Here is a 19829-nt window from a genome sequence, read left to right on the forward strand (position 1 = left end):
AGTAAAATTCAATTTACATTGTTCACAGTTTTCAGTCTTTGTTTGCATTTCACACAAAAAATAGCAAGTAGCATTTTGACTGAACAATGTACCTTGATAAAACATGTATATTTGAGGTTCTTTATGCATCAGAAACTAAAGAAATAAGCAATCTATGCCCACCACAATAGGAAAAATAAAAAAGCAGATCATGGAATAACACAAGTGATGCCATCTGATGATAGCTGTTCCAACCATCATCCATGGGCCATCAGTACAACTATGGTCTTCATAATTCTCATATCACTGAGGTCAAAAAAACAAAAGTATTTTATTTTTCTTATATAGTAAAATAGTATTAAAAGTAGATGAGAGAAATAGATGACAGCATAAAAAGACCAATCAACCCATCAAATGAGTCCACATTGCAAGGGCACATCCCAGCTACCAGCCACAGAATCTTGACTACTTGTAAGATATCATTCCTGTCCAATACCCAACAATCTACACAAGTATTAAAAATAGTAAGGCTATTGCTGGAACATCTGGTTTCCTAAGTCCCTTCAGTTTTGCTGTACAGTATACCACTACATGCCAACATCAACCAAGTTGATTTCTATTTAATTTAATTTTCTTATATACTACCTGCAAGCTATTAAAGCAGTGTACATTTAGGTACAGTGTGTGTGTGTCTGTGTGTGTTGGGGAGGGGGGTTCTGTCGCTGGAGGGCTCACAATCTGAGTTTGTACCTGAGGCAAAGGAGGGTTAAGGGCTCATTTTACTAAGGTGCGCTAACAGATTTAGCATACGCTAAATGCTAAAGCCTGCTGTTATAACTATTAGTCTACTCCTCCACTGCTGATACTTTCTGAGAAGCTGTAACCTCCAGGATCCACCTAGGCTACCATGGTATCCCCTCTGCTGCAATCGTGTAATCGGCTTCCTCTAAGAGCCAGAATATCGTTTCAGGTTCTGTGTTTTGTTCATAAACTGATATATACGGTCTTGCTCCTCTTTTTTTAATCTTTGCAAGTGAAGCATAAAAAAGGAAGAAAGAATGAAGAAAAAGCAGGCATTATGAACGAATAAACAAAGCTGAAATGCATTCTTAAAAAAACAGAAAGGTGATATATACTATGATGAAAGAAAGACATTGTGGATGTGTAGTCAAAATGGCTGCTGTGTCAAGTCCTCTTGGTGTATGTCCAATAAATACCATCTAAAGAGTATTCCGTGTCTCCCTTGTTGTTTTTGGAAGTGCCATCCCTGCCCTACTCTTGAGTTGTTTTTGCCACACTACTAGGGCTAGCTGTTCCTTCACCTGTTGTGGGTGTTTTCCTCTGCTGCTACGCATTTGGGAACATAGCCTTCCAACTCTAGGAAGATGTTCTCAGCTACAGCTACAACGATGATTACTTAAACCATCTCATGCAAGACTTCAACCTACACTGATGAAGAAGACGCCTAAACCAAGGAATTTATCGTAGACAAATGGACGGTCATTGTTGAAATTAAAAAGAATATTGTTAAAGTTTAAGGGACTTTGACAATAGCTTCAGAACTTATTACAAGAAGAGTGCTGGGCAGACTTCTACGGACTGTGCCCTGAGAATGGCAAGGGCAAATCATATAAAGTATCACATACCATGTAAAATGAGTTTATCATGTTGGGCAGACTGGATGGACCATACAGGTCTTTATATGCAGTCATTTACTGTTACTATGTTGATCCATACAGTCATTTCTCATGTTATCCGGATGATCCACTTTGGCATGACCCTTCATCTCCTTCTCATAAGCAGTCATGTCATTATTCTGAACCAAATGATCCAAGGCTAAGATTAGATCTCCATGCTTAAGTGGTTCCCTTTTGGATCACACACATTGTTGCATGACGTTTCTCTCCCTGCTCCTCCAACTGTGCATGCAGTTTTACAGATGAGTCCTTTATCTGCATAGAATTGAGAACTACATTCCATCCAGATTCTGTGATTCATGAAGTAGGCATTTTCTGACAAAACAATTTTTTTTTCTTTTTGATGGATATTTGAGTCCATTTGTTTGCTCCTGTGTCTCTTCACCTTTGGATGGATGTTTATGCTAGCTCATTATTGGCTTTTGCGTAAATTTTTAAGAAATGTTTTTTAGCCACAATCTTGGATCCTCAGGGTTTTCTTTATTGTGGAAGGTTTCTGGTCCGCCCCTGCTCGTTTGTTTTTTAGTTTCTTCTCTTCTGAGTTTAATAAGTTGACTTTCCATGTTGTGTGGGAGAGGGGGAAGGAAAGGGAGAGGAGAGGAGAAAATATTCTGGAGCAGGGGGCTGAAGGGAAGGAAAGCTGCAGAAGAGGAGAAAATATTGTGGGGCAGGGGGATGGGCGGGCGAGGGAAGGTAGAGGAGAGGAGAAAATATTATAGGGCAGGGATTGGAGAGGAAGTGAAGGTACAGAAGAGTAGAGGAGAAAATATTCAGAGGCAGGGGGATGGGAGGGGAAGGAAAGCTGGAGAAGAAAATATTTTGGGGCCGGGGGAGGAAAAGGCAGGACAAAGAATGTTACTGGGGAGGAAAGGAGAATGAATTTCTTGGGAGGAGGGAACAGTAAAGCAGAGGAAGATGCTGTATCACATTGAGGGGGAGATTATTACAGAGCAGAGGGATGGATGTTGCTATGCCGAATGGAGGTGGTAGGGGTGATGTTTCCATTCTGATCTGTTTCCTCACCTAATCCTTGAGACACTGATCAATCCAGTTTTCTGGATATCCACAGTGAGTACACATGAGAGGTTTGCATGCATTGCCTTTGTTATAAAATATGCAAACCTCCCATGTACATTCATGATAGATGTCCAGGAAACCAGAATGAGTAGCAGTGCTGAATGTATGGACTGTGTAGATACCACATTGGTATTTTCTTCTCCCCCACCCCTTTCTCTCTTCAGTCTTCCATGTCATTTGATTCGCTCTGCCACAGATGATCCAACCGAGTAAAACATTCCAGTTTTTTTATTTTATTTATATGTAGTTTTGTAGTTTACTTGTGCAGCTCATATCCCCAGATTGGCCCCAAGGTAGTGGGCAGGGCAGGATTGGGAGCATGGACTATTGCTGCTATTTGGGTTTTTGCCAGGTACTTGTGACCTGGCTTGGCCACTGTTTGGATAATTTCCTAAAAGAAAAGTCCATAAGCCATTATTAAGATGCACTTGGAGAAAATCCACTGCTTATTTCTAGGATAAGCAGCATAACATGTATTGTACTGTTCTGGGATCTTGCCAAGTACTTGTAACCTGGATTGGCAACTATTGGAAACAGGATTCTGGGCTTGATGGACCTTTGATCTTTCCCAGTTTGGCAATGCTTATGTTCTTATGTAAAATTCCACTCTGACATCACTTAGCTTTGAAGAAATGCATCAGAAGACACAATACACTGCTGTACAAAATTTTCACTTACCACTTCCTAGCTCAAGTCCACAAACCCCTACAAAGGGCCCCCTTGATTTGCATAGCTGCTTCAATAGGAGGAACAAAATACTTTCGCAATGCTTCAAGATGGTGACAAAACAGCTTAAGAACACCAACATACACCTCTTGGACTCATCTGCAATTTGGAAATCCAACATAATTCACAATGTCGCAAAAGCTTAGAAATATCTCCCCTCCGGTTGTTCATGACAACATGATCAATCCCCACGCATCAGAAAGCCATAAACTAATGATAATATTCCACACAATGTTTGACCATGGGGCTGTCATCTTTTAAAAAAGTAATACAAATGTTTATGTTCTGCCAGTTTAGTTTTTAAAGCATGTTTAGTCTGTCCTATAACAAGTTACAAGGACATCAAATCATATAGATGACACTTTTTGGCTGACATGTAATAGAACATACCTGAATTTTGCTCTGAACCATAGGCCACTACTGTTTTTTCAGTCTAGGAAAAGCTGGTGACAGTAAACCCCTTACAGCAGCGTTTTTCAACTGGTGTGCCGGGGGAGTTTGGGAATCCCCGTGACACTGCCTGGCCTGATTTCCCCCCCCCCCTCCCCCCTCATGCTAAAACTTTCTCCCTCCCTCTTCTTCCAATGCCTGTGGTGCTTCAAACATTTCTCCAGCAGCAATCAATACATACTGGTTGCAGCTGGCACTGGAACCTTTCCTCTGCCTGTTCCGCTCCCTGCTAATGCAATTTCTTGTTTATGAAGGGGCTTGAAGGGGCTGGGACGTGCAGAAAAAAGGTTCCAGCACCAGCTGTCTTGATCGCTGCAGCAGCAAAGAGAAACATTTGAAATGCCACAGGCATGGGAAGAAGCTGATGTGTGTAGACCGTCCGGGGGGTGGGGGTGGGGGGCGGGCATCAGGAGAGCTGTTGTCTTAACACTCGGGGAGGAAGGAGCAAGGAGACAGGTTAGAAGTGCCATGGGGCTATGCAGGGGAGGAAGAGCTGCTGGATTTGCAGGGTGAGGTCAGGAGAGATGCTAGACTGGAAAGAAGGGGGCAAAAGAAAATCTGGATCTGCAGGGGAGGAGGAGAAGATGAGCTTTTGGGGGGGGGGGGGGGGCGGGGGAGGGGAGATACCAAGCTAGCCAGAATTGTGAATAACTACCAGGGGGCAACTGGGGAGATGCAAAACTACCCAGAGGGGGAGATGAGATGCCAGTGGGGAGAGATGTGGGACTGTGGTCTGTGGGAGATGGAAGGAAGAGGGGGGCATGCTGGGTTGAGAAAAAGAAGCTGATGGGGAGGGATAGGGACACAGAAGGGAAATAGTGGGCATGGAGAAGCATAGGAACAGGGACAGAGGGTCAATGCTGGATAGAGGGTAGGACAAAAGGACCAATGCGGAACTTGGGGGAGGGGTGGTTACGAATACAGAGGAGTGATGCTGAAAGGGGGGGGGTAGGGATACAGATTGGAGATGTTGGGAAGGGGAAGTGAGATGCTGAACATGGGGGCAGGATATGGAAGAGGTGGAAAACATATAGGTAAGGATAGAGAAGAGGGGAGCAAGGCTGAACATGAAGGGAATAGAATGACACAAGATGTATTTAAGGAGGCAGAGAAATTGAAGAAAGCTAAATATGAAATATCAGTGCCAAACAAACACAGGGCAAGTGGTGAGAAAATAAATTGCAATTGGAAAAGAGGCCCTAGAAACCAGAGTCAAGAGCACAGGCGAGGAAAACAGAACCAAAGACTGGGAGCAAGATGATTGAAATAATAAATCACCAGACTACAAAGGTAGGAAAAATGATATTTTCAGTTTATATTAGTGCTGTAATGTATTTCAGTAGCATATTTAAATGAAATAACTTCTGAATGTTACATGTATGGGTGGGGATGGAATGGATCTTAGCAGGGACAGGCAGGTATGGGTTAGATTACAGTGGTGTGCCTCGACAATGTCTTGTAAGTGTACCACGAGATGAAAAAGGTTGAAAATCACTGCCTTTTAAAAAAAGTCTATGACTCTCCTCAGTGTAGTTGAGGCTTCTGTTTGATTTAAAATTCTAGTTAGCATAATAAATACACTGCATCCTGTTAACAGTGCCTTAGAAGCATTGGACTAAAACCTTAAATGGTACATAGTGTATTAGAGCCCATAACTGGTGACACCTGACCCCATCACTTTAAATCCCCAAAAGACTTGGCTGTGGTATTTATTTGTGCACTTGCACTGGTTGAAATAGGGCCGACTACTTGTATGTTACATGATGCACCACTGTCCTCTTGAATTCATTCAACCACTGCTTCTCCTTTCTCAGTTTGTTTTTGCAGGATTAATGCCTTCAAAAAGGCAGGAAAATATTAGAGTAATAATCTAATGAATTACATAAGTACATAAGTATTGGCATACTGGGACAGACCAAAGGTCCATCAAGCCCAGCATCCTATTTCAACAGTGGCCAATCTAGGTCACAAGTAACTGGCAAGACCCCAAAACAGTACAATACATTTTATGCTGCTTATCCTAGAAATAAGCAGTGGAATTTCTTCAAGTTCATTTTAAGTCTGTGAACTTTCCTTTAGGAAGCCATCCAAACCTTTTTTTTAAACCCCACTAAGCTAACTGCTTTTATTGCCAGAGTTTAATTACATGTTGAGTGAAGAAACTTTTTTCTCCAATTCATTTGCTACTTTGTAGCTTCATTGTGCGCCCCCTAGTCCTAGTATTTTTGGAAAGAGTAAGAAAGCAACAAAGAACTAATGAACTAAACTAACTTCATAACATTAATAAAGCAATAAAGAGTGGAATTTGAGAAAGTCCCAGTCTCATGTTTTTTTTAGCCTGTTCTAGAAATACATGACAAATGGACATCCAAGTGCTAGCTATGAACATCCATTGTACAAACTGAAACATCCAAACTATGAACTGCTGTCCACTCAAGAGCTGGATTTTGAGGTGATATGCTACACCATTAGGGAGCGGGGAGATGCTGCACTGTTGGGATAATCAAGCCATTAAAATGTTATAATAAATGGTGTGCTGCCCTAGTTTCTAGGTTATAAGAAGAAAACCATTAAAGTCACATACAACCATCCACAATTTCTATACCTAAGAAAATGAACCATGACACATTCACACAATTCAAGGTTGGTATGAAAGTCTGAAATTTTTATTATCACATAACGTAACATTTTTAATGGTACTAGAGGCGATATTCATCTACAGCAATATAAAGCTGTGATTGAAAAGTTTTACATGGCAACAGGGTGAAAGCCACCACACTTTTCTCAATAAAAGAACAGGTAAACAATTTCCAAATACTATACTGGGGGGAAAAATACATACAATAGCTGCATGAAAATCAAGTTTCAAAACGCAGATTTTTATAAAATGATCTAAAAGGAAACTTTAGTTAGGACAGAGCCAAAAGAAAACCTGGATCTTGAATAGCGAAGTTTTGTCCATATTTTACAACTATTTAAGTTTCATGTCACAGGAAATATCATTTGAAGTCCAAATATTTGGTCCATGACGACTGCTCAGGTTCAGACTAAAAGTTGGGAGGTTGTCTACGATCGAGTGTACTTGCCCCATATGTGCAGCATAAATACAGAAGCAATGAACAGCAGGCTCATAACCAATACTGGAACAGGGCCCCTAGAAATAAGAATGTAATTATAAAGTTTGCTCCTATAAAGAAACAAGCTAATTCAGTTTAGTTTGAAATACAGGAACATGCCACACAGGTCCGGGAGGGATAACAGTTGAGATCTTAGGTAATCACACCAAGCATTTTAGAAGGTTCCCTATTATTGGTTCAAATGTATGAATTCTGCGCTTCAATAATTAGTAATCATAATCATTTGCAAATTTATGTATTACAGAAAAAAAGCTAAACATTATGGAAATGTTTACTAACACTACTTTCTGGAATTATTTACAAAATGAAACAAAAGTAAATGCTGTCTCCTACCATCTGTCTGTAACCTTGTTTTAACTGTCACACCAAAAATTGCTGGCTAGATATTAGATCACAAGAATGGGAAGGTAGTACTGCACTATCAAATCTAAGTTAGTTTTTTTGGAGAGAGTAGTAGGAGTGGAAGAAGTGGATTGCCTTATGCTTGGGTCCATTTTGTTTCAGGCACATGAAAAGAGCAGATTATGAACACTAGATTTTTTTTTTTTAATTTAAATTTTTTTTTATATACCATCTGCAAGCCAGAACCCTATCAAAGCAGTGTACATTCAAGTACAGTAGGTATTTCTGTTCCTGAAGGCAGTGGACGGTTAAGTAACTTTCCCGAGATCACAAGGAGATGCAATGGGATTTGAACGGGCTCCCCCCCCCCTTTTTTTTTAAATATATAGATACACGATGTTGCATTCGGTCTCATTTACCGTGAAATTTTACTTAATCTGCAAACTCACTGCAGAACTGTAGGTTCTGTAAGGGGATGCTCTCAGGTTTTTTTTAAACAGTTGATTATACCAAGTTATGAAAAGAATCCTGTATTGCTCTTTTGAATGTGTACCTGAGTGTGGTGTTCTGCAGGATTCACCCCTTTTCCCCATACTATTTAAGTTGCTGATGGCTAAATGACTACTGGTACAATCATTAACATTATCCGAATTCGATTATTGTAATGCCATATATGCTGGCTGTAAGGAGTACAACAGCTTAAAACACTGCAGCCAGGTTCATATACAAAATCTTTCGTTTTGAAAGTGCCTTCACTTTACTAATCAAATTATACTGGCTTTCCATCAAAACAAGAATCACCTTCAAATTATGCACCTTTATCTTTCAAATCCTAAATGGCACAGCTCCAGACTATATGGTACTATTAATAAACTTACTTCAAAGAAACACTACATAACTATATAGTTTGAGGCAAGAAACTATCTCAGACTACACCTCCCAAATTACAAAAACGTGATCTACAAAACTGTCCACTCTGTAGACTTCACTTACCTAGGAACCAAATGGAACTCCTTACCATCCAAAATAAGAAATATACAGGAATATACTAGATTCTGCAAAATCCTCAAATTGTTCCTATTCAAACAAACCCTCACAAAGAACAACCATATCTCAAATAATTAATTACTACCTGAATTGGTTATTACTCTATTTACCATTAAACGTTCTCTTTGCTTCATGTACAATTTCTCATTCATAATAGATTTTGTAAATGTTAAACATCCTTAGCTATCCTAGTATGTTTATGATACTGTACTGTAAAATTGGATTATTACAATAAATTACTCTCTTATGCATTATTCTTTATGTATCCTATATTGTTTATTGTAAGCCACACTGAACTAAAAGTTGTTTGGGATAAAGTGGGATACAAATTTCATATCAAACATATAAACGGCAAGTGACCGACTCACCTGCAAATGCGCAGTAAAGTCACTCAGAACGCTAAGAGTGTAGAAGTCCAAGCCCTGCCTCCACCAGCAATACAGCCCAATAGGAAGGAGGACATGGGCGTGAAAATCGGAGGAGGAGGAGGAGGGAGCAGGGAGGGAAGGAGGGGGCGGAACTGAAGAAAACAGGCTGGGGGGAGGGCAGGGGAGAGAGCAGGGTTGGTGGACCCGGGGGGGGGGGGGGGGGGGGGGGCATAGGAAAACAAAAAACTAGCCCGTTGTTACGGGCTTAACGGCTAGTATATATATATATATATATATATATACTGTATATATATATATATATATATATATATATACTGTATATATATATATATATATGCAGTTGTGACAATTACTATACCTTTTGATACATTACTATCTTCCATCTCTCAGGTTTAACAGAGGAAAGTACTAATATTATCTATAGTTGGGCAACTGCTTTTAAACGGAAACTTAATAGTGACAGTCTATTTTTAGTACTGGGGAATTCTTACAAACTGTGCCCAGAAACTTCTATTGTGATTTATGGTATCTTAGCAATTAGAAAAACAGCAAAAGATTCTGGATGTCACCTTTTTGACGAGAATTTAACTTGGAACCTCAAATTAATTCACTGATGAATGAAAGCTTTTAATACATACAGAAATTAAGACAGATTAGGTCCTTTTTCAATCAGTCAGTGTATAGGCTACTGGTTCAATCTTTAGTTTTGTCCTGACTACTGCAACATTCTGTATGTGGGATTAAATGAGGGTCTTCTTAGACGACTTCAAAACACTACCGAACACTGCAGCACACCTAATTTATCTACGTATGTGTCTGCTTCTCCACTCTCGAGAAAGCTTCACTGGCTTCCAGTTAGGTACTTAAAACTCTTTTTTGTTTGTAATCTAGTTAAATGTTTTAAATTGATTTCTAACAGTTTGTCCTGACTTGTGCACCACATAACTTTCAGGGGCCATTACATTTTGCTGCACTACTATACTGCAATGTAAATCCTTTAGATTTGTTCCACTGAAAGTAAAACAAATAGCCTGGATCAAAGATTCCTTTAATTTTAATCCTAGCATAAAAGTGAAAACTTTCTTTATACAATTAAAAGCAATGGTGCCTCCAGCTCAAAAGTTAAACTTGCTGTGGTTAAGACAAAAATGTTAGTCAAACAAGGGAGAGGATCCACTGATCTATAAAACTATGCAACTTTATAGAGATTTTTTTTTACTTTCTGGAATAAAAAGCCTGAACCTATATTATCATCAAAACCACCTTCATTGCCAGCTGCCTGTTCTACATACAAGTTTTTCAGATCCTCACTGCACCATTTGCACTGGATTCTAATAAGAACCAGCCCTACAGCAGCCTGAAATTCATAGTGGAGTCAGCTTTCAAAAAGGGAACCAATGGTTTAAAATTTGTGTTCTCACCTGTTAATTTCCATTCCTCGAGTCCTGCTAGACCAGTTCAGACCTATGGGTTATGTCCCCTTACTAGCAGATGGGGCAGAAACAAAGATTCTGATTAAATCAATGTAACAGGTGGTGCAGCCAGGCATATTCCAGTATACTAATGCCAGCGCCACTCAGGGAAACTAAAACAAAGAGGAAAAAAATCCAAGAGAGCCAAACTGAACCCAGAACAAAGGCACCATACAGCTACCTCTATGCATTTGGCAGGATAATCACTAGATGCACTTGCTAATGACAAGCTGGATTCACTGTCTGTGATATTTGTTTTTGATTTTTTAATTAAGACAGGTTCATCACACACAGAGCCGGTAGTGGGAGGCGGGGGTAGTGCTGGGCAGACTTATACGGTCTGTGCCCTGAAAAAGACAGGTTCAAATCAAGGTAAGGTATACACAAAAAATGGCACATGTGAGTTTATCTTGTTGGGCAGACTGGGTGGACCGTGCAGGTCTTTTTCTGCCGTCATCTACTATGTTACTATCCTATATAATAAAACGCACCTCCAACATTCTGAAGCTGACTGCATGACTGAGGCATTCCTGCTCTCTGTATCTATCTCCTGAATTAACATCATGTACTTCCTGGTTCGTCACAAGCAGAAGTGACCAACCACACGAGGTTTCTCGGCTTCAGAATGTTGGAGGTGCATTCTATTAAATAGGATTGATCAGTTCCTTGAAGCACAGCCAGAGCTCAGCGTCCTGCACAGTAACGCTCAGACACCAGAGAGGCGGGGGGAGATATCTCTGTCACACACACACTCTCTCACAGTCAGTCTTTCTCTCTCTCACTCTCACACTGTCTCTCACACACTCTATGTCTCACACTGTATCACATTCACTCTCTATGTGTCACATAGAGGCATATTTTCAAAGCACTTAGCCTTCCAAAGTTCTATAGAAACCTATGGAACTTTGGGAGGCTAAGTGCTTTGAAAATATGCCTAATAGTCACTCACACACCCTCTTGGTCTCATACACTCAGTCTCACAGAGAGTCTGTGTCTCACACACACTGTATCTGTGTGAAACACACTCTCTCTCACACTGTGTCTCACATACGCACTTGCACACTCTCATTCTCACACACACACACTCTCTCTCTCTCACACAGACACACTCGCACCCAGACTCTCTCTCTCACTCTCTCTCTCTCACACACACACACTCGCACATTCACTCTCTCTCTCACACACAGTCACTCTCTCATACACTCTCTCAAACATACACTCTCCGAGGAAAACCTTGCTAGCGCCCGTTTCATTTGTGTCAGAAACGGGCCTTTTTTTACTAGTGTTATATGATATGGATCTAGATTGTCTCTAGACCTATGTTTTCAGTGTGATGATCACAGAGTCAATTTGAAGACTTATTAATAAAAGATTTCCAGCCGTTTTCATCCACTCCGCTATTGTTTTTTTCTGCTTGGTTGCCTGATGTGGAGTGTGGACTCTTGTTTGTTTTTTCCTGCCGTACCATGATAAAGATGGACTATACTACCAAAGGTACCATGCCACCTAAACCAAACATCAAGCTTGTAATGTTTGTCAAAAGAATGGAGGAAGACCATGTTGCGATTCTGCAAAATGTTTTCTGAAATAACTGCCCTTGTAGTTTGTAAGCCTTAAGGCTGACTCAATTTATCTAGTACACAACTGATGAGCGAGGCCTCTTGTCCATTACAAGGTCCATAAGACAAAAAGATTTTTTTTTTTTTGGAATGTCATAAGACAACTTCCAAGTAGAGCAGTATTCTGCAAACATCCAGCTTACAAAACGTCTGAGATAATCAAAGAGCAGAGAAACAGGTGCAAATTAAGAAAAGCGGGGGGGGGGGGGGGGGGGGGGGGGGGTGGGCGCAAGGACAACAGTAAACACCAAATAGGTCTTACAAGGTAATACCTGCAGCTCTGAAATCTTTCTAGCCAAACAGCCACAAGGAAAACCACTTAACAGATTTTACAGAGGCCTGCTGAACAGGTTCAAAATGGGGGTCCAGTAAAGGCCACTACTGCCTGAAGCAGGGGTCAAATCAACTGCCCACAATAGAAAAGTAAATAAAAGTAAGAGGAAAAGGTCACTTTGGTTCTCAAAATTAGTAGCTCAAAAGGTAGGGGAAAAGAGGTTAGCCTTCATAAATTACAAGACAACACAGAAAGAGGAAGACAGGCAAATGCTAATGGAAGCTGGAAAAAGTAGTCAGGAAAGCAAAGATGCAAATGGAAGAAAAATAACCAATACAGTAAAATAAGCGACTGGCACTTTCTCTTAAGTTGAATTGTCAGATTCAAGCATGAAGGACAGGAATATGTAGAACCTGATAAGGATAAAGCTGAACTGATTAACAAATATTTCTATTCTGTGTTTACAGATGAATGGCCAAGATTAGGACTGCAGAGAACAAATGCTAACAAGAAAGGATGTGTAGTAGACCTGGACCAATTCTCAGGAGACTGTTCGTGAGGAGCTAGATATACTAGAAGTAGACAAGCCTATGGGGCCCGATAGGATACATCTGGGGATACTCAAAGAATCTGGAAGAGTTCAGGAAGCTCCGCTGTCTGACCTTTAACGCTTTAGTCTGGAGTGGTGCTAAAGGAATGGAGTGGAGAAGGGCAGAGATGTTTTTTCTCCACAAAAGAAAAAAAAAAAAAAAGAAGATTGGGAATTACAAGCCTGTTAATCCGACATCTATGGTGGGTAAATTAATATAAATCCAGGCCCCCCTCACCTGTCCTCCTCCTATCCATGCAAACGATTCCGCGATGTCTCCAATCTTGCCTCTATTCCCCTCCTCCCCCCCTCTTCCCTCCCCTTCTCATGTGCCTTGTGGAATGCCCACTCGGTCTGCAACAAACTGCCCTTCACCCACGATCTCTTCATCTCTCGTTCCCTTCAACTGCTCGCCCTAACTGAAACCTGGCTCTACCCTGACGACTCTGCCTCAGTCCCGGCCCTTTGTCATGGAGGCTCTCTCTTCTCCCACACTCCCCGCCCAGATGGCCGCGGTGGAGGTGTCGGGCTACTTCTCTCGCTCTCCTGTAGTTTTCAACCCCTCCTCCTACCGCAGTCTCACTGCTTCTCGTCCTTTGAAGCTCACTCCATCCGGCTATTCTACCCATTACCACTCAGAGTTGCAGTCATCTACCGCTCCCCTGATAAGCCCCTCTCTTCATTCCTTACTGACTTCGACGCTTGGCTCACCGTCTTTCTTGATCCCGCATCTCCATCCCTCATTCTTGGTGATTTTAACATCCACGTTGACAACCCATCCAACTCCTACGCTTCTAAATTCCTCACTCTGATATCCTCCTTTAACCTCCGACTATGCTCTACCACCCCTACTCACCGTGATGGCCATTGTCTCGACCTCGTTCTCTTCTCTTCCTGCTCACCTTCCAATTTCTGCACCTCAGTCCTTCCTATCATCACCTAATCACCCTCACACTTCATCACCCTCCCCCTCAACCTCGCCCAACTATAACCACTGCCTTCAGGAATCTCCAAGCTGTTGACCCCCCTATCCTGTCCTCTCACATCTCCAATCTCTTCCCTTCCATTTCATCTTCTGAATCTGTCGACATGGCTGGTCTCTACCTACAATGAAATTCTCTCCACTGCTCTGGATACCCTAGCACCATCTGTCTCTAGCCCCATTAAGCGCATTAATCCTCAGCCCTGGTTAACCCCTTGCATCCGTTACCTTCGCTCCTGCACCCGATCTGCTGAACGACTCTGGAGGAAATCTCGCACCCTGTCAGAATTCACCCATTACAAATTCATGCTATCCTCCTTCCAGTCCTCCCTATTCCTTGCCAAACAAGAATATTATTCCCAATTAACCAATTCTCTTGGCTCCAACCCCCGTCGCCTCTTCGCCACCCTCAACTCCCTACTTAAAGTGCCCTCCGCTCCCACCCCCCCTCACTCTCTCCTCAAACACTAGCTGACTACTTCCGCGATAAAGTGCAGAAGATAAACCTTGAATTCACTTCCAAGCCTTCTCCTCCCTGTGACTTCTTAACCCACTCCCTCAACCAACCTAACCTGGCCTCCTTCTCCTCCTTCCCTGAGATCACCGAAGAGGAAACTGCTCGCCTTCTTTCTTCCTCTAACTGCACCACCTGTTCCTCTGACCCCATTCCCACCAATCTGCTTACCAACATCTCCCCTACAGTTAACCCCTCAATCTGTCACATCCTCAACCTCTCTCTCTCCACTGCTACTGTCCCCGACACCTTCAAGCACGCTGTAGTCACACCACTTCTCAAAAAACCAACACTTGACCCCACCTGTCCCTCCAATTACCGCTCCATCTCCCTTCTACCCTTCCTCTCCAAATTACTTGAACGCACTGTCCAGCCGCTGCCTTGATTTCCTCTCCTCTCAGGCCGTCCTTGATCCGCTTCAATCCGGCTTCCGCCCACTACACTCGACAGAAACAGCACTCTCCAAAGTCTGCAATGACCTGTTCCTGGCCAAATCCAAAGGTCACTATTCCATCATCTTCCTCGACCTATCTGCCGCCTTCGACACTGTCAATCATAATTTACTTCTTGACACACTGTCCTCATTCGGGTTCCAGGGCTCCGTCCTCTCCTGGTTCTCCTCGTATCTTTCCCAACGCACCTTCAGAGTATTTTCTAATGGCTCTTCTTCCACCCCCGTCCCGCTCTCTGTTGGGGTTCCTCAAGGATCTGTCCTTGGACTGCTTCTTTTCTCGATATACACCTCTTCCCTGGGTTCGCTGATCTCATCACATGGTTTCCAGTACCATCTCTATGCCGATGACACCCAGCTTTACCTCTCCACTCCCGACATCACAGTCGAAACCCAGGCCAAAGTTTCGGCCTGCCTCTCAGACATCGCTGCCTGGATGTCCAACTGGCATCTGAAACTGAACATGGCAAAGACTGAGCTCCTTGTCTTTCCACCCAAACCCTCCTCTTCCCCCACTTTCCGTCTCTGTTGACAACGCCCTCATCCTCCCCGTCTCTTCAGCCCGCAATCTCGGAGTCATTTTCGACTCCTCCCTCTCCTTCTCTGCCCATATCCAACAGACAGCCAAGACCTGTCGCTTCTTCCTCTATAATATTAGCAAAATTCGCCCATTCCTCTCTGAACAGACCACCCGAACCCTCGTCCACTTGCTCGTTACCTCTCGTCTTGACTATTGCAACCTTCTCCTCGCTGGTCTCCCGCTTAGCCACCTATCCCCCCTTCAATCTATCCAAAATTCCGCCGCACGTCTTATCTACCGCGTGAACCGATACTCTCATATCACCCCTCTCCTCAAGTCGCTTCACTGGCTCCCGATCCGCTACCGTATACAATTCAAGCTTCTCCTATTGACCTTCAAGTGCACTCAATCTGCAGCCCCCCATTACCTCTCTACCCTCCTCTCCCCGTATGTTCCCACCCGTAACCTCCGCTCTCTGGACAAATCACTCCTATCTGTACCCTTCTCCACCACCGCTAACTCCAGACTCCGCCCCTTCTGCCTCGCATCACCTTATGCCTGGAACAGACTTCCCGAGCCCATACGCCATGCGCCCTCCCTGCCCATTTTCAAGTCCTTACTCAAAGCCCACCTCTTCTCCCTTGCTTTTGGTGCCTAACCACCTTCCCCATTCATGATACCTACACTGACTACTTAGTTTGTTACCTTTAGATTGTAAGCTCTCTTGAGCAGGGACTGTCCTTCCCCATGTTTAAACTTGTACAGCGCTGCATAACCCTGACAGCGCTATGGAAATGCTAAGTAGTAGTAGTATAAATGCTTCTAAAGCGGAGGACTGTGAAGGTTCTGGAATCAAGTGGACTGCAAGAGCCAAGGCAGCATGGTATTACTAGAGACACGTTTTGTCAGACAAATCTAATTAGAGTGGATGACAAAACAGTTGGATTTAAGGGGAGCGCTAGATGTCACAGGCTTTGCAAAAATCTAAGTCTACCACATGGCTCCACATAGGCAACTGATAAATAAACTAAAGTGACCAACTGGGTTAGAAACTGGTTAGGTGGAAAGAGACAACGGGTAATGGTAAATGGAATTTGCTGTAAAGAAAAGGATGTTATCAGTGGTGTACCACAGGGATCAGTCCTTGGGCAGACTCTCTAACATCACTGAGTGCTATTTCAGAAGGGTTGTCTGGTAAGGTTTGCTTCTTTATAGAAGATAGCAAACTAATAGGGTAGACATCCTAGAGAGTGTAGATGACATGAGGAACTAGCGAAGACTGAAGAATGGTCCAGAAATTGGCAACTAAGATTCAATGCTAAAAATACATAAAATCAGGGTCATACACTTGCACTGCAAAACTCCAAGGGAGTAGTATAAGGGGTGAAGTACTTCTGTGTATGAAAGAATGGGACTTGGGGGCGACTGTATCTGACAATCTTAAGGTGACCAAACAGGTAGAAAAGGTGACAGCCAAACCCAGAAGGATACTCAAAGGGTTTTGGGAAAGGAATGGCCAAGAGAGGCGATAGTGGCCTTGTATAAATCTCTGGTGAGGCCCCATTTAGAATACTGTGTGCAATTCTGGAGATCGCACATTCAAAAAGATAAACATGATCGAAATGGTCCAGAACACGGCTACAAAACTGGTCAGTGGTCTCTATCATAAAGCGTACAGGGACAGACTTATAATCCTCAACATTTATACTCTGGAAGAAAGGCAGGAGAGAGGGGGTATGATAGAGACAATTAAATATCTCCGTGGCATTAATGCACAGGAGGCAGTCTATTTCAATTGAAAGAAACTCCAACTCTGGAATGAGAGGCATAGTATTAAGTTAAAAGGTTGTAGGCTCAGTTCTAATCTAAGGTGGTGGATACTACCTGAATTCAAGAAAGTGCAAGACAAGCAAATGGGATCTCTTAGAGGAAAAGATAGTGGATGGTCAAACTGGATGGGCCATTTGGCCTTTATCTGCCATCATGTTTCTATGTTTATTAGAAATTATTTTTATAGTTTTATTAAATTTCCTATACGAGTTTTAGTTTTCTGTGTTAAGTTTGAATGCTATTGCTCAGATTACCTGTTGACTAATTTTCCCAGTTGTTTTATCTTGGCTCTTGTCATCTTGATGTTTATGACAAAGGGCCTTAATCAAGTGAATCATCATACATTATATTTGTATATCTGTTTCCAGCACCAAAGATATGCACTTTAAGTTCTTAAACTATTCGACAACCTTATTCATTTCTGCAGGTTACACACAACGATTTGGTTGTTTGACTTACATATATACCCCCAGATTACATATAGCGTGACCAAAATTGTGTGCACAAATCCGGTATTCTTCTTAATTTGCACATGCAATTTAATTACTTAAGCCCATCATCACCAATTGCCACTTAGGCAATTATTGATACTAATTGGCATTAATTAGAATTTACATGCACAACTTGCTAGGCATATTTTGTAAAGTGGCATGCATAAATTCTAATGCATGGTGCCAAAAAGGGGACATGGCCATGGGCGTGGAATGGGCGGACTGTGGGCATTCAGAAAATCTACACACATTATAGAATACACCTGCTCTGCACATCAGGCACAAGTATTTGCAACAAGTTTTACTTGGCGTAAATGGACTCGTCTAGATTTTGGCGCAAGCATGGCTGCTAGGTATATTTTATAAATGATGCCCAAGTCTAGGCATCAAAATTACTTACACTTTCAATCCTGGTGAATCTTCTGTGTAAAATCTCCACATTCCACCAGTACCCGCTGAAGTAGTACGACCTGCACTCCTTGTTCCACTGCTAACATTTTTCCTATTAAAACAAGGAAAGTAAAGTCACGAGCACTGGAGAAAATAGGGTTTCAACTTTTAGTTGATAAAATGTGCTAATAGAACACTCACCATAGCTCTTCCAATGGTTCTGAACCCTGTCCATAGGACACACCTAGCCAGTTAGGTTTTCAGGATATCCACAATGAATACACATTAGATATTTGCATTCACTACCACCACCATATGCAAAATCTCTCATGCATATTCATTGTGGATATCCTGAAAACCTGACTGGCTGGGTTGAGAGCTAACTCCTCTATGCAGAAGAATTATTTTCTGTTTTACACTTTGATCCTTTCAAAACAATTCCTAACATTATATCTGCTGCCTGTTAGGCCTACTGCTAGTGTGCCCTAAGCAACGGGTGTGGGGGGGGGGGGGGGGACTGTAGAGGAAGACCTTAAACAGAAAGAGAAAACCAGAAATAACCCTAATGGAAGACAAAAATGAAGAAAGAAAGAACTCAACAAGGACTGGGATGAAACAAGAATAAATATGAGGATAGGAAATGAAAAAGGTAGTTGACGAGAAGACAGCCATGGAGGAGAACCTAGAGGACAGAGAAGGAAACAGGCGACAGACAAAACCAGCAAATTTATGAAATTCAATTAAATGTATTATTCTATTTGCCTAGCCAGATGTGAAAATAAAGAGTAAACGTGCTTTCTCTCAATTCATGAAAATATAATGTTTGCTATATAGACATGAATTATACACGCTGTGACCACTCTACAATAAGCTAAATTCTTGGAGAACACACGTCTACATAAGCAAATGCATATGACCTGGAAATTGTTCAGCATCCCCGATCATTTTAGATAGCTCTTATAAACATCCCAGAACTTTAAAGAGGAGCGAGGGGATGTCCAGATTTGTTACAAATACCACCAAAACCTGTGCTCGATTTCTTTCCCCCAGGGAAGAACTCCCTCTTACCTTTGGCGGACGGTGGATCCGCCGGCGGCCGCCGCGCGGGACACCACTTTGCTGGGAGATCGACTGGAGACGCCCACGTTCGTGGCGCTGGCAGCAGGACCCGGCTGGAATGAAACACGTAAGCAGAAACTCAGCAACACGTTAGAATTAACCGAACACAACCAAGCAACAGCATTTTCCCAAGAGCAAAATTAGAACACACTGCGATCTCCCTCCCCCCCCCTTTAAAAAAAATCTTTTTAGCAAATTACATATTCAACTCAGGAATTACATCCATTCTATTTTCCCCTTTTAAAACATAACGGGGAAATAAAAACCTTCCAGACAAGAAGAAGCAAAGGAACCCTGAACCCAGACCGACAACTACTTACCATTACGAACAGCAGTTAAAAGTCAACACAGAAGACAGAAATAAATGTGCACACTCTACACACTTCCCGTTAGAAGAACCCAAAGAAATTGCACAGCTGTTTCCCCACAGTACAGACTCGCTCCTCCCCCTCCTCACTGTAGCGCGCTGTAGGACCTCAAACTCGCTGGAGCCTGTCCAAGAATTGCCTGATTAAGAAAATCAAAAACAGTACATAAGCTATATTTAAAAAAACAGTGAATACTATAGACGAAGTACATGTTTAAAAGAATATGTACAACTAAACTTTGGTTAAAAACGTGTAGAATTGTGAAAAGAATAAGATTAAAACCACTCAAAGAAACACACAGCCACCTTAATAAGATCAAGCTACACCTCCTTGATCAAGCCGGTGACGTGGCGTCTTCGGTGTCCC

The 19829-nt window shown here is 42.2% G+C and overlaps 1 protein-coding gene across 1 annotated transcript; it reads right to left on the bottom strand.

Moving 5' to 3' along the window:
• Nucleotides 1–6572: 6572 nt before the first annotated feature.
• SEC61B (SEC61 translocon beta subunit) lies at nt 6573–19821 on the bottom strand. The gene is made up of 5 exons (XM_030205151.1): nt 19769–19821; nt 19416–19602; nt 19045–19148; nt 17987–18088; nt 6573–7083 (listed from the first exon to the last, which is right to left on the bottom strand). Exons 2-5 carry the CDS (start codon nt 19416–19418, stop codon nt 6996–6998), a joined length of 297 nt encoding a protein of 98 aa, XP_030061011.1. The 5' UTR covers nt 19419–19602; nt 19769–19821; the 3' UTR covers nt 6573–6995.
• Between the last annotated feature and the right edge of the window lie 8 nt (nt 19822–19829).

The sequence above is a fragment of the Microcaecilia unicolor genome, chromosome 1 (genome assembly GCF_901765095.1).
Source record: "Microcaecilia unicolor chromosome 1, aMicUni1.1, whole genome shotgun sequence".
In the NCBI taxonomy this organism is placed as follows: Eukaryota; Metazoa; Chordata; class Amphibia; order Gymnophiona; family Siphonopidae; genus Microcaecilia; species Microcaecilia unicolor.